Here is a 16188-nt window from a genome sequence, read left to right on the forward strand (position 1 = left end):
TATTGCCACTAGTCCTTTCCTTAAAGAAAGATGAGAGTGTAAAACATTCACTATTAGCAACTGCAAAAAGAAAACGTTGCCTTTTAGGACACACTTGGCACTAACTTTAGTCATGGCAACTACTGAAGTGGTATCTGAAATTATTCTCAGCTAGTCTCCACCAGCTGAGAAGGGCTCTGATGTAGGATTTTAGTGTTCACCTACTAAGACTGTTGATCTCTAAGAGCTTTCAAAGATTTTAATCAAGTTCATTTAACACTTTCAAGATTGCTGGGTGTGAAAAACTATATCCTTCTTCCCAGACACTGCTGGTTCAGATCTACAAAAGATCCTACAGTTAGATAAACAGACATCTCTGAAGAAGAAAATGGCAACACTAACTTTCACTGCTGAGAGATAACAGGGGACGGTGTTTGAAACTACTGTACTGTCAGGTCCTATGGGCAGCTGACCTACTTGGATAAAAATATGGGTGCCATTGAAAAAATAAGTAACACCAAAGAGAGAACCACCACCTCACCAAAAATACTCTGAATTTTGATTGAATTACTGGCTGGAAAAGCATAACAAACAGTTGGGCGTAGTGCTGAGGAAAAAGAAACAATGCACTTTAAACTGAAGTAATTCACTCACCTATGAATGAAAAGGAAGATCATTACCAGGGAACTGGTATTTGTACCTTTAATAAAGCAGCCTAAAACTATTGAAGATAAAATATCTGCTTGACACTTCCATCCCAATCCAGAAAATTGCAAAAGTTACACAGAAAAATCTCGAAATGTAGTTTTTCCATCAGCTTCTGTACACAACAGAAGCTGCACTCCAGTTGCACTACTCCTAGAACTTCCCATTTTTATTTTCACCCTCAGTTACATACTTCAGCTTGATTATTACTGACAAAAAAACCCCACAATCTTGCCAGCCACTCTCTGGAATGTGGGATATGCTTAAACAGTATTTCAGGCAGCTTTCATCAAAAAAAATTAATAATATTTGACTCAAAACTATAGTTTTCATTGCTTCTCACATTTCCACTTTAGATTTTAGGCAAAGTATTTAAAAAAACCCCAAAACCTTTAGAATAGATTAGCTTTGCAGTTCTACTAACCTGTGCAACTCTTCAGTTTTGTCTTCGGTAGGGCCCATGGTTAACAAGCAGTGCCGAAGGATGGCAGCCATGTAACGAAATTGATGAGATTCAGTCTATATAAATATAAATTATGAAGATATTTTTTCATATTGAAGATTGCAAGTAGGGGTTTCAGGTCACTAGAATAATAAAAATTAAAGATGGAAAATACCTATTAGATCATAACGTCCATCCCTATCAATAAAAGGACTGTACCTTAGCGTTCACTGACTGCTTAATGCAACGTTTCTGTCACATGCTGGCCTTTTAGCTAGGCCTTGTCAAAGTTACTGAGGATTTATCCAGTTCAATCAGCCTCCACTACCAGAAAGCCCACTACAAGCATTTTCTCAACGCCATACCACTATTCCCAATATACCACTAGTGTCTTCCTTCCTGCATTTACACCCAGACACCTCTTCATCCATTTAGATTAGGTATGTTCATTCAATGTCTCTTCCTCATTTAGACCTTTTGTTGACAATAGCTTCGCTCTCCCACCCAGTCTAATTCCAATTCACTTGCTTCTGTTCCCTTGATACCTTTTCTTCATTTTCCTTAATGACTTCCCTACTCTCCACAATCTTATTTGCTCTACTTTTGCTATTTCCAAGCAATTTGCCCTTCCAGTTTCTGACTAGACAGAAACCACACTAAAGTAAACCAGTCACTGCAATCATGTAACTGAATACCGTTGTACTCATCCTTTTTCATTAGCTCTTCTTGGCATCCATAATGTGTTCTGGTGTGTTTGACTAGCACAAAGCTCCCCAATGCATTTTTTGTAACATCAACATCCAAATCTGCCAGCTGTACCACCTGCAGCTCTTGTCTGGCTTTGCTACTGTGAAACCATCTCCAGTCATCAAATACTGGCGTTTCAAATAGTTCTTTCCTCCTTAAATGGATCTCATTTAGTTTTCTACCCACATTACTCACCTCTGTGCTTCCCTATTTTCCATGGTGTCTACTATTAGTAGTCTCTTCAAACTCTGCATCTTCAACCCACTTAACATGCAATTTATTCTTCTTAGAGATCATTAATGTTTCCACAGGGATACTTGCTAAGCAGAATGTCACTTAACAGATCTTGCTAACAGTTTACAACTTCTAAAGAACTCTTTATAGGTTCCTTGCTTCTAGGAAATTTTAGTAAAGAGTTACTACATCAGCTTTATCTCAAAACACAAAATAAGCTTCTCCCATCCTAAAAATGTCTTAAATTCTCAGAAAAAAATAAAAAATAAATTAACATCAGAATTTCCTCCAGTCTGAAGGAAATCTTCCTGTCAGCTGCATGCTTGGGCTCCTTAGGGAGGAAGAGTTTTGTGGGACAAAACCTCTCTCATTGTCCACAGACAGCAGCTACACATTACCACAACCGTGTATTGCTCAGTTTTCAGTCATAAGCTGGGCTTCTCATCTCTCCAGATTCCCAGTATTTTCTAAGATTACACCAACTTCAAGATCCACATTTCAAGAGTTTACTTCTCAAGAGGTGAACAGGCAATATAGCCTAATTTTCCAACTTAACATAGAACATTATTTCTTCCATTGACATTGGGGTAAGTTTTCTCCACCCAAGTCTCTATCTCCAAAACAATCACTTACTGATGCACAGAACTTTTCTCTGACAAAGTCAAGAGATATTTTTAACAAAGGTCTGTGTTAGGAATATGAACAAGAGAAAAGCCCTTCACTTTATTTGTATTTCCTTGACATCTGAAGTATTCAGTTCTCTGCTTCCCCCTCCACTCACTCAATCTTACATTTCAGTATGTCCTACTCAGGGTATTCTTAGAATCACAGAATTTCTAGGGTTGGAAAGGACCTCAAGGATCATCTATTTCCAACCCTCCTGCCATGGGCAGGGACCCCTCACACTAGATCAGCTTGCCAGTGTCTTGAGACACTGAAGCAAAGCATAAGCTTCAGACTTTTCTTGAGTTTTACATTCCTTAATGTTATGATTAACGTCTTATTTGCCATTTAGAAGAGTCCACTAAAAAGAACAATTAGTTGTCGATTTTAGCTACTGTGAGCTTCTGCTTAGCTTCACATGCTGCATATTTACAACACCCAGTGAAAAGTTCAAAACACTGTTTTAGAGACAATAGGATACAGACTAAAGAGTCTCTATATAATTCCATTACTGTAGAACTGTTATTCATCAACAAGAAGAAGTTATCATTTCTGTTTATGAATTTAGGGATGCAACACAAAGCAGCATACTTTTCTAAGAGAAATGCCTAGATCTGACGCTATAATGAAAAAGAGAGAAATCTTGTTCATAAGAAATAACAATGAGAATACATTTGGCTCTTATACTCGACCTCCTCTTTAAAGATCATGAAGTTCAAATCCGGTGTTTGGAGGATAGAAGATAAAGATATTAAAACCATCACCACTCATTCTTCAGAGTTAATTGCCTAAAATTAGTGTTGATGTGATTATCAGCATACCCAGAAATGAGAAGATAACCAGGAAGACTTCCCAGTGCTAATGATTACCCTGTTGCCTTAGTCTGCTACCTCTAGAGATGTAGCCATCTGACATGCTTACGTTAAAAAGCCTTCCCTAGCCAGTTAATTATTAGCGAAGAGCATTCCTTTTCTTTTTGAAATCTAATAGTCCTCTTGCATTTTCATACAGTTCTAACCTGTATGTATCATCCAAGCTATTCTCCCGTTACATGGAACACGTATCAATGGTATTGTTTGCCTAACTAGTAACAAGGACAAAAAAGGTATTTTGGGTTTCAAAGATGCTGAAGAAACCACGGCTTGAAAGTCCAAGATCATCAATACACGACACAATCACAGTTCAAACAAACATTTTCTCAGATTGCTTTTGCACACAGAGATATTGTGACACAAAAGTTCAAGACTACCTTAGCCATTATTTTGAAAAATGCAATCATATTCCATCAAAATTACAGTAGCAAAAGTATCAACATCCTTGCTCTGGGGTTTGGACAACAACTGCCTCTTGAGTTCTGGCTCTTACACGCTAAACAAAATCAATTTTAAAAAAACACTTGGGCTAAGCCTTACCTCACTGTGGACATTCCAACTGTCAAGTGTTACATTAAAAAGAGCCTTTAGTGCCTCAATGGCACAATCTGTCTCTTGCAAAGACAGGGGAGGCCTGTCACGATCTTCTGCTGCTTTATATTCTTCCATCCATCTTACACTGAGGGAACTTTCCAAAGCCCGAGTCAAAACTTGCACCCCTTGTAGTTCCTCACGCAACTGTGATCTAATGTCTGTGTGCAGAAGTGACAAGAGGAAGAGGAGACGTAAATCAAAGCATTTAATGTCATCGACAAATTGTTGGTCCTTGCATTTTTCCAGAAGATTGCAGAGCATAGCTGCAAGATTCAGTTCCAAACTGAGCTTCTGTGCAACAGCACTATTAAAAACTATGTTACAGAGGCATTTCAAAGCTTCTACTATAACAGGAAACTCAGACACTCTCTCCAAAGGATCTTCTGCAGTGTCCAGCTTTGCTAGCCTCATAAGGATCTGCATGTTCCTCTTTGTGGTTACAGGCACTAAAACTTTCTTGTCTCTAGAGAGAATCCGGAGGGCCTCCAGGCAGGCAACTTGACATGAAGTTTTTGTGTCTTTTTCAAGGATGTTTAGAATTCCTTCACACAGTTTCTGTGCAAACATTAAAAACAAACAACAAAAGGAACAGTTTTAGCATCAAAATATTGGTGGCAATAAGAAACTTCTTTTGCTAAGCTTTCATGTAACATTTGAGCTTTCAGCTGACTTGAGAAATGAGGCATTCTGTATTAGCTCTTCAAAATATGAACTACTGCAAAAGATCTCCAAAGACAGACTTAGATAATGGTTGGCCTCATGAGCTTAAAAAGTCCTTTCCAACCCAAAAGACTCTGATTCTGTGATCACCAAAAGCAGTTTTAGAATAGAATAGGATTAAACCAGGTTGGAAGAGACCTTCAAGATCATCGTGTTCAACACATCATCCAACACCATCTAATCAACTAAACCATGGCACGAAAACATTGTGAAGTGCAGCAACAAAGGATTCTTAACTCTGAATAGTTTCACTAAAGACCAATACTGAACAGAATACAGGATTTATTTCATTTTTGTGAGATTTAGCAACCTACTTAAAATAAAAAAACCCCAAACCTCTGGTGTTATGCAAGACACTTCATTTCGTACACGTTGCTGAAGCCTGGGCTATATAAAAGATTTCACAATGTAAGCAAGGCTAGAGTTTTAAAAGCATAAGTATACATTCTAACAACTGAGCTTCCCTGACATTACAGAACAATACAGATTTGAGATCTAAAACCTACATAAGTGAAAAACATGTAAGAACTGCTGACAAAGTTCTCTGGAGTCAGCGGTGAGCCATCAGAGTGATGTTAAGGGAAGCGCAGCATTCAGTTGCAATACCACCACTTGCAATAACTGCCAAAATCTGTGACAGCAAACAACTACTGGTTGATCACAAGGGCCAACAGAAGCTTACACAAGATCAGGTAAGTTTTGAAGCAAGGAAACAAAGATCCATCCTATAAGAAAATTGCCTTGGAGACAACTAAAACTAAATGCCATACAGCACATTTTCTGCTTTCTCCTTGGGGAATGAATGAGGGAAGTGATATGCAGAGAGAAGACAAACAAGAAAGGATGTGACCACAAAAGCATTATTGTCCTTTTCATTTTCTTTAGGTGGTGCTTTTCCTACCACCCTTTAGAACATTAGCAGGGCATAATCTAAGAGGCACAGACATCATCTGGTTGGAAATTAAAGCAAGTGAAAGAATTCAGACACCAAGGTATTTCACAAAACAGATGATGTTTGTCCTAGTTTCAGGGTCTTGTTGCTATCCTAAATTACTGCCTGAATTTAACAGCTCTTTTTTTGAGTTCTGTCCCTTTCAATCTTCAAAAGGGAATTTGACTTTCATCAGCAGTGCTACAGCAAAAATAAAGTGGTCTTCATATGCTTTTCCACAGAATCAAGGCAGTTTCTAGTATTTTAAAATTTGTTTTATAGTCAAACACATTAACTTCTCTAAAATTCCAGAGTTCTCAGCTTTGGTGCTAATGGATAGGTTAAAAGAGAGTAATACACACTGTTCCTTTTGTCTCTGCTGCACTGTAAAGCATTTTATGTTTTAATACACCATAAAATTTTAAAGGCCAGAAACACCCATTTGTCATCTTGTCTAGATAAGTAAAATATTAATCCACTTTAGTCATTTATCCTGATAGCATAAACACTTAATGCTACAAAGCAACGTGGTCTTACAGAAAAAGCAATATCCTGAGGCCTCCATTGTCTTTCTTCCTAGCTTGACCACAGACCCATTGTGTGGCTTTGGGCAAAATGTTTATCTCATTCATTCGGTTTTCTTCTGCCATCTTTGTTTACAGGCTAATTAGATATGGGAGGGAGGGACAAGGAAGGAGAGAGCAGCACTCTAAGTGCTTATTAGTAGGTGTTTATATCTTCCAGGCTTAACCTCAGCTGAAGATAGCAGCTGCTTGTGAAAAACAGGGCACTTGATGCTCTTGCTCTTTCGTCCTGAGGTGCCTGCATGCAAGATCCTTTTCCACCTTCTCTCTTTGTACTCAAAGATGTTTGGAAAGCACACTTGACCTATATTCACTTTTTTCAATTCACAGACCACTGAACTTTGGCTACATTATGTCAGCTTGAATTTACTGTAACTTCTCAACACCAGAGTAATAAAAATGTCTTGGTGAGAAAAGGAGACAATTTTCCTTTACTTGCTTCTTTCTCTTTAGCAAATTTTTCTATTTATACAAGCCTTAGGATTACAGTAGTCACTGCCCCTGAAGATGTTCAAGAGGGGACTGGACGTGGCACTTGGTGCCATGGTTTAGTAGTCATGAGGTCTTGGGTGACAGGTTGGACTTGATGGATCTTTGAGGTCTTTTCCAACCTTATTGATTCTATGAATCAGAATCTGCCATGTTTGGCCTCATCAAGTACCACATGCCAGAGCAGGAGAATGGGAACATCATAAGTGGTACCAGCCCATGCCTTCCTTCTCCTGAACTGGTGTAAGTCCCTCTAGTTTACTTTGTCTTCTGACTCAGGTTTTCCAAAATTGTAAAATTTTAATTAAATTGTGTCCAAGGGTTCAAGAGAAATTATTAATTTAATTCAACCTAGTTCTGCAGCTGTTCAGTGGTGAGAATGGTTAATGAGATCACCTGAACAGAAAGTTCAGAAGGAACTTTATTTCTTCAACAGGTCATCTATTGCTATCTACTCCTCAAACTGACCTTCTACTTCATTACAAACATGAAGATTCATAGCAGACTCCACCCCATTTTCAGGTAAATAAAAGGAATGTTGACAGTAACCACAATAAACTGCACAAATTTTTACAGCTCTCAGGTTTCAGTGGCCTTCCAAGTTATTCAGAAGCTTCTCTTAAAACTCAAGTACCTCTCCATCTCTTTGAAGGTAAAATTAAGCATTCTACATGCCTCTTATATTCCCAGTAGACTATGCAAATCAGTGTTGCAGAAAACCAAGAAACCCCTGTATTTTTGGCAAGTCAAAAGGTAAGAGATTCCAAGAGCAAAGAGGCATGCCTTGGAACTGCTGAACAAAAACTTTGGCTGATCATTTCTGCTAGAAGAAGCAGCATTAAAAGAATACAGTAATTATTTCACTCTATTAGGTTTCAGAGTTAAACATCCAAGGCAGTAAGAAAGTAAGCCCAAGAGTATTCAAAACATTAGTTCAAACTTTCATTTTCTCTGGAAGTCAAGAAAACATTTATAATCAAGGATGCTGGATAATGGGACAATTAGATAACCTCATCTGAAAAGGCTGTGCCAAATTTTTGCCTAGTCTCTGTGGACAGATATGGGTGGGGAGGGAAGGTGTACTCTTGTTTTCCTTGAGAATTCAATTCTGCTTCACTTCAAAACGTCATTGTTCAAGTCCTATCAACAGCAGGAGTCTGGCCTGTTTAGCAGGAGCCTGCCAGCTCTGGCATGGCAGAGGTCCAAGTCACAGGTTTGAACAATGTGAGAGCTTAGGCTAGACAACACTCTGCAGGTAAATTGAGGAACACACACAGTAATCTGTGTTGTCAGAACCACTGGAATAAACACTCAGCTCAGAGTCACAGAAAGATGAAATCCTGCACAGCTGTACTCTCAGCAGCTCTCCTTGCTCTCCCTACTGAACAGGAAGAAGTAAAAGCCTTTACACCCTGCAAATCCAGGGGTGATTAGAAGGGTTTTCAAAGGAGAGGTAGGTTTCACTGACTTGACATAAACCTTATGAGATGAAACTGAAAAATGCTGGATAGGAGTGAGAGGGAATCAGAACAAATACTTAGATTAATGAAGGTAACTTTTCTCCTCTTACAGGCTGGTACTCTCCTAAGTAGTCAGCAGTCAGAACACCAACAACAACAAAAATTAAGATACCATGCAGTGTGCCCAAAGGAACACTTGAGCTCAATATTTTTATAGGACACTCACTAACAGACTTTAAAAGCTTGCAGCAGTTACTGGGATGAGGGAAGTTCTGTGCTTTTGTGGCTGCAGGAACCTTCAGACCTCTCAAAAGTGTCTGAGTGTCAACAGCACTACCTAATAACGAGGTTCTTCTGAGATTTAGAATGTGACAACATCTCACTCCATCAACATATTACTGCTTCCCTCCTTCCAAAGTTCAAACAGGGCACAATTCACAACCTCAAAAACAAGCAGAAAACCCAAACCAAAACCCCCCATAAAAATCCTAACAAAGAGAATTCCATGCCCATCTGACACTCATTGTCTTTAGCTTTTGCCATTCTGGTTTCTTATGTATTCTCCCTCTCTGTGTTCTCTGCTTAGTTTTCCAGACTAGATATTTTATCATTCTCAATTGTCTTGGTTTGAGCCTTTCCAGCTCAAGACAGAGTGTACAATATCCTGTGCCTCCCTCTTGGGATTGACTTTCCCACCCCTAGGGAGGTTATACCAATTAATTCTTAACTTTCCTTAACCTACAACATCAATATAAAAAGAGGTGGAAGGGACGGGAAGGAATGAGAAGAAAGAACACAAAAACAGTAAGAAAACCAAACCAAGTTTCAAGCTGAGTTCTTCTGCAGATCAAAAAGGACACACATAGTCCATCACCAAATTACTGAATGTCAGCTTTGAGTAAAGCCATAGATAAAGCCAAACTCTGAGGTCTTTGAGTCATCTGTGTGATAAAAAATTGTCACTTAAGATTACAGTACACATAACTGATGGTTTTGTAAATGCAAAGCACAGAGACTTACTGTCCTACCCATTTCAGCCAGAAAAAGATCTAATAGCCAAAACTGAGGTGTGGCCAGCTTGAAACAAGCTATCCATACAATTCTGATTTTGTGTGAGAAATAATGAAAATAGAGCTTCATTCCCTAATGAAAATTTTACTAATGCAAATCAGCCCAAAAAACTAATTAGAGAAAATAAAGGAAAAGTCTTTTCATTACATCTTACACCACAAAAATACCAACAGGGAAACAAATTAAAAAATAGTAAGTAATCAACACCCAAGCTTTAAATGCAAGGCTGAATGGATCTCAAGGGACCTGTTGATCCCTGACACTCCTGTCCAGCCCCATGTTGTAATGCACAAACATTTCCCATCTTTGGAACCTGACATGCACAGTTCATGTTCTACTGATGACAACTACTTTTGGATTAAGAAGCTTCTGTAGCTCTGCCTCCCTTACAGCTCCATAGCTTTCTTCTGTACCTTCACCTTAATCTCTAATATTCTGTAAGCATCATAGACAAGAGCTGTATCTGGCATACTGCTATCTGCTGAGAAGAGAGAAAAATAGAAAAATGTATTGCCAAAGTTTTTATCTCAGTTGATACAGAAGAGAATCTTAGTATCTTCCTCCTCTCCATCCCCAATCTGTACATCTGTACCAAACAAAAACATTTATGGGCTTTTCTGTTACTACTTTTATTCAAGACAGAAGCTTTTGCTAGGGCTAGGGGAATTTGCTTTTCTCTCTCAGGAAAAAAAAGGGAATGGGCAGCTGCCATGTCTCTTGCACTGAAGAAACAAGAAGCAGAACTTTTTAATCACTACTTTCACAATGGCAACCAAGTTATGAGACTGCTTTTACTTGTTTATATTTCTAACCAGAGCAGGTGTGCATCTGGGTAGCCTATTTTTGCTTACCTTTCTTTTGTCTTCATCTGCTGGATCAAACCTGAAAATGGTCCGATTCTGTGAAAAAAAGAAGAGTTTGCATTTGTTACATAAACATCAGCTGCTAAGTAGGTAAGACCTGCAAAACTTTAGGAGTTTGGTTAAAACCAGTCTCAGATACGGCCATAACCATACCAACTCATGTCCTTTTCCCCTCTTACCCAACAGCAAGAGCTTCACTAAGTGGCTCCAGCTAACATTTCACAATTACTACTGGTGCACAGCAAGCCTTTGTCTGTGGGGTGTGTTTCTGGTGTGAGCTAACAACACTGCACCTTACAGGGTGAAAAATGTCAGTTACAGTCTTGGGGTTTACAAATGCCTTACTACTCATACTCTTCCCCGACCAGTTCTTGTTCACAAGCTTCTGACTGCACTTTAAAGTGTCCCAAAGCAGAACAACCACAGTATCTACCATATCATCTTGCCCAGAAAACAAGTAGAATCATAGAATTGTTTCAATTGGAATAGACCTCTAAGGTCATCAAGTCCAACCATCAACGTAACATCACCATGGCCGTTAAAACATGCCCCAAAGAGCCACGTCTACATGTTTTGTGAACACCTCCAGGGACAAGGACTCCATTGCCTCCCTGGGCAGCTGTTCCAACACCTGGCCACACATTCAGTAAATAAATTTTTCCTAATATCCAATTTAAACCTCCCCTGCTGCAACTTGAGGCCATTTCATTTCCTCTTGTTCTATCACTTGATGTTAGGGAGAAGAGACTGACCCCCCATCTCACTACAACCTCCTTTCAAGCAGTTGTAGAAAGCAATGAGGTCTCCCCCCAGTCTCCGCCTCTCCAGACTAAATAATCCCAGTTCCCTCAACCACTTCTCATAAGACTTGTTCTCCAAGCCCCTCACCAGCTTGGTTATCCTACTCTGGACACACTTAAGCACCTCAATATCTTTCTTGTAGTAAGGGACCCAAAACTGAACACAGTATTTGAGATGCAGCCTCACCAATACTGACTACAGGGGCATTACTCCTGTTGGCCCTGATACAGGCCAGGATGCTGTTGGCTTTCTTGGTCAGCTAGGCACATTGCTGGCTCATGTTCAGCCTGTGGATCATCAACACCACGTCTTCCTCTGATGGGCAGCTTACCAGCCATTCTGTCCCAAGCCTCTAGGGTTGTATGGGGTTATGGTGACTCAAGTGCAGGACCTGATACCTGGCCTTGTTAAACCTCATTCAGCTAACCTCAGTCCATCAATTCAGTGTGTACATATCCCTAAGTAAAGCCCTCCTACCTTTGAGGAGATCAATACTCACACCCAATTTAGTGTCATCTGCACACTTACTGCGGAGGTGCACTCAATTCCCTTATCCAGATCAATGATACAGATATTAAAGAGAACTTGCCCGAAAACTGAGCGCTGGGAAATACCACTTGTGATCAGTGACCAACTGGATTTAATTCCATTCACAATTCTCTGTGCCCAGCCATCCATCCAGTTTTTAACCCAGCAAAGTATCCACCTATCCAAGCCACATGCAGATAGTTTCTCCACAAGGATGCTGTGGGACACTGTCAAATGCTTTAGTAAGTTCCAGATAAACAACATCATCAGCCTTTTCCTCATCCACTAAGCACCTCATTCACTTTGTTCATCAAGCAGCACCTGACCTTCATGAACCCATGCTGACTGGGCCTGATCACCTGGTTGCCCTGGACATGCTGCATAATGGCATTTAAGATGACCTGCTCCATGATCTTCCCCAGCACTTGGGTGTATGCCATCTGGCCCTGTTGACTTGTGTATGTCTAAGTATCATAGTATCAGTCAGGGTTGGAAGGGACCACAAGGACCATCTAGTTCCACCCCCCCTGCCATGGGCAGGGACACCCCACACTAGATCAGGCTGGCCAGAGCCTCGTCCAGCCTGGTCTTAAACACCTCCAGGGACAGCGCCCCAACCACCTCCCTGGACAACCCATTCCAGGGCCTCACCACTCTCATGGTGAAGAACTTCCTCCTCACATCCAGCCTGAATCTCCCCACCTCCAGCTTCATTCCATAAGTGGTGCAGCAAGTCACTCACCATCTCTTCATGGATTATTGGGACTTTATTCTGCTGCCCATCTCTATCTTCCAGCTCAGGAGGCTGGATATCCACTAAACAAAAGCAAGTGAACATTAAATGATGGTCAACTAACTGGGAGAAGACAATCTGCATTTGCACATAAATATCTTTGGAAAATTACAGAAGAAATGGAGTTACAGTAAGTAATCTAAACACTAGAAGAAGAGAGATTTTGAATAATCATTGTAAATGGGACAGCATGCAGAAGGAAGAACATACCTATTAAATTTTCTCATTATAGTTATTTTATAGCCACCTGCACCTTAGAACTACATTTAATCCACCCTTTCTCTTCTATTAAAGTATATTTTACTAGGCATTTGGGAAAGAAATAAAGCCCAAAAGTGACATGGGGAAAGAACTAGAACCTGCTGTACTCTGCTCAGTCTTTGCTGGCCCATAGGCCATATATCCAAGTTAGCAATATACTGCACAGAAAACCAGATGTAGGAAACATTGAGGCATTCTTAACAAGAAATACAATAAGAGAAATGTCATATTGAGACAGCACTAAAAGATTCCCATCCCACTTCAAAGGAAGTATTTAGCTACACATGTAACTCCAAGACGTCACTTGAAATGACAGGATAGAAATGACATCAGCTCTCACTCTGTCCTTGAGAATTCAACATAAACCTAAGTAATTCATCTGGGGAAGCTGCTAATAAGACATAAAATCCAGCATAGCAAAATGAAGCAATTATGTTTGTGTGCACTTTTGGACTGAACAAGTTTGACAAAGGGCCATTTTCAGACATAAAGACAGGAGATAAAAAACTTCCCTCAATCAGACTCCTTCCTCTGTACCTAAGAGGTCAGTGAGGTGAGACAGTTAGATCTGTCTAATGGACTTCAGATCTACAAATCCTTTACAGAAAGTGCCTTGTAGCTTCATCAACATTCAAATTTCATGTGCACAAAGGCAGCCTACATCAAGACCACTGCTCAAGCTTCTTCTGGAAGCTCAAGTTTGAGTGAGGATACTGGTTACTGTCACTGCTCAGACTCAAAATGTACTGCACTTAAGACATGAAACTTCAAGCCACCTCTTGGAGGCTGAAGAATAACCATACACCAATCCACAGCTTTCCCCCTAATCACAGAGCTAAGAATCTTTAGCTGAAAACCTGAACGTTTGTTCCTGTAGTGGGTGTCTTAAGTTCTGCAAACCTACACCCAAAGCCAAACTCTGAGTCAGCACCAGCTTTACAGATTTGTGTACCAATCACTGAAGCATCTACACAAAGGGCAGACATCTTATGGGTGGAGACATGAACTTGAGAATTGGACTACACTGCTCTAATAAAATCTAGGTGTCAAAACGTTCATATTGAGAATGGGGGGCGGAGGGAGACGGGGAATTAAATTATCCATCTAACACGCAGCTTCACTCCAATTTCTGCTTCCCAACATTACCAGAAAATTCATTCATGTCATACTCTAAGGGCAGTAGACACTAAGGGCACTCTTTAAAACCTGTCAGCATTAAAAGCTCAATCTGTTGTAACTCTTTTAGCCGTCTTCCCTCTTCCCCTTGCTCGGCCAGAAAAGCACAATAAGGCAGAGGTTCGGCAGCCGGCGTTGCGCCCCCTCCACGGCAGGGCTACTCCTCTCCACTGCCGAAGCCCTGTCCCACACGCCCGCCAGACCCGGCGACACGGGACTGCCCACACCGGGCAGCACCTCGGCCAGGTGAGCAGCTCCACTGCGTTGTTATCCAAGAGACTTCAGCGTTATTTTGCACAGTTCTTCCCAGAGATACAGGCAGGTGAAGATACGTCCAAGGCAAAGTTACGGCTCTTTTAACAGCTGATCACTGACAAACCGCTGTGACATGCGTCAGGCATGCCAAGACAGAAGGCGTGCGGAGCCAAGCCTGACAACGGTCTTTTCCCACCCGCCATAGAGCTGCCTTTGTGCTGCCGTCAAAGTACGCTTCCCTCTAGGCACTGCCTTCGCTCACCGCCCCGGTACGGCAGCAGTGCCCTGCACAGCCCACGGGTGAAGAGCACACGGGGAAGCGTAGAGAACACGGTCAGGCTGTACTAGGCAGGCCGCCCCGGCGCCGCTAGCTGGGGGGACGGCAGCAGCCGCGGTGCCCAGAAGGCAACAGCAAAAGCCCAGGCCAGGGCGGGAAGTGGGAGCTTTACGGCCCAGTTGGCGGCGATGCTGCCAAGGGCGGGGCGGCGACACCGCCGCGGGAAGCGGGGGAACGGCTCGCGCCGCAGTGGAGGGCAGAAGGAGGACGCCCGCGCTCCCCAACGGCCCGTTACCTCCTCGTTGTACCGCGCCAGAACGCGCTCCACCGCCTCGCCGCCACCGCGCCCTTCCACGGCCTCCAGCACCGCGCCCAGCTCCATGCCCGCTGGCGGCTGCCTGTCGCACTCCGCCGGCAACAGCAGGCACCCCACCGCGCCCTGACCTCCCACCCCGCGCCCCGCTGACGTCATGCAACACCCCAAACCCCGCCCCCAAACTGCCAGGCAGTATTGGTTGGAGAGGGCAGCGGCATGCACCTTTGAGCTCTTCTATTGGCTGCCCTCCCACTCAATCCCACCCACAGGAGGCTACTGCGAGAGGACTATGCCTCCCAGCATGCTAAGCGTCGCGGTACCGCGGGACGCGTAGGGTTCTTCGGCTGTGGTGCCGCGGTGCACGGTGGGCGCTGTAGTCCGCGCCGAGCAGCCCTAGAGGCGTCTGCGGAAGGGGCGGTGGAGCTGGGTGGGGACGTCAGGTTCGAGTCCCCAGCAGCCGACCCGCCCTGGCGAGTGCCCTGGTTGGCACAAAGCACACCTCGACGTATAGCCTTCTCGTTAGGCGTTGCCACAACGTCTGGCAGCAGACCAAAACCCTTCTGCTCAAGTGCAATCCACCAGAGCGGTAGGGGTACAGGAAAATCCTCCATTGTACTCTAAAGTGCTGAGGCCGCACCTTGATTGCCCTTAACTGCAAGAAAGGTCAAGTCTCCCTAGTAACAAGCAGTAGGAGAAGAGGAAATGACCTCAAGTTGCAGCAAGGAAGGTTTAGGTTGGACTTTGGAAAAAAATTTTTGCTGAAAGGGTTGTTGAGCGCTGGAACAGGCTGCCCAGGAAAACACTGGAGTCACCATTCCTGGGAGTACCTGAAAGATGTGGCACCTGGCGACATGGTTTAGTGGTGTATTTGGCTGTGTTAGGTTTAAGGCTGGATTTCATGATCTTCAAGGTGTTTTCCAGATAAAGCCTCTCTCAGAGGGGCAGCATGGCCACATTCCCAAAACTGCCCACAGGGCCATTCACAGAGGGGTTAATATATTTTTCTGGAAAGTGCTGCTGTAGGTGTCAGTAACCAAGGTGGTACAGAGGAGTGGTGCTGGTGCCACACTGCTGCCACATCTTGTTTGGGAGGTGGCAGGAGGGCAGGGTGGACTGCAGCATCAGAGCCTTCAATGACAGGGCACTGAAGTGCTTTGCAAGACTGTAGGTTAAACTACATTGAAAAGATACAATAGTATTTCCACACTCGGTGTGCCTTATAATCAAAACTCGCTGTCCAGGTGGCAGAAAATGATGCACTAAAGCTAACAAAACTCCACAATAATAAAACCTTAGAGGGAGCTGCAGTCGGTTTCTCCTTGAAGTATTTATTCCTTCAGCAGCAATTCAGGAAGTACACTGGTCATGAAGACAAACCTTTCAGCTCAGAAATTAGCAGTTCCATGGCAGAAGATACCATAGGAACA

At 42.5% G+C, this 16188-nt stretch overlaps 1 protein-coding gene across 1 annotated transcript in view; it reads right to left on the reverse strand.

Annotated features, from left to right (window-relative positions):
• The window catches only part of RIC8B (RIC8 guanine nucleotide exchange factor B), a 31463-nt gene extending 16575 nt beyond the window's left edge, over positions 1-14888 (reverse strand). Inside the window, exons 1-4 of the mRNA XM_054168006.1 lie at positions 14741-14888; positions 10343-10390; positions 4183-4791; positions 1109-1203 (exon numbers count right to left, since the gene is read on the reverse strand). Of these exons, the coding sequence (XP_054023981.1) occupies positions 1109-1203; positions 4183-4791; positions 10343-10390; positions 14741-14827 (839 nt within the window). The 5' untranslated portion in view covers positions 14828-14888. The remainder of the gene's footprint in view (positions 1-1108; positions 1204-4182; positions 4792-10342; positions 10391-14740) is intronic.
• Positions 14889-16188: the final 1300 nt, after the last annotated feature.

Source organism: Dryobates pubescens, chromosome 15 (genome assembly GCF_014839835.1).
Source record: "Dryobates pubescens isolate bDryPub1 chromosome 15, bDryPub1.pri, whole genome shotgun sequence".
Lineage (NCBI taxonomy): Eukaryota > Metazoa > Chordata > Aves > Piciformes > Picidae > Dryobates > Dryobates pubescens.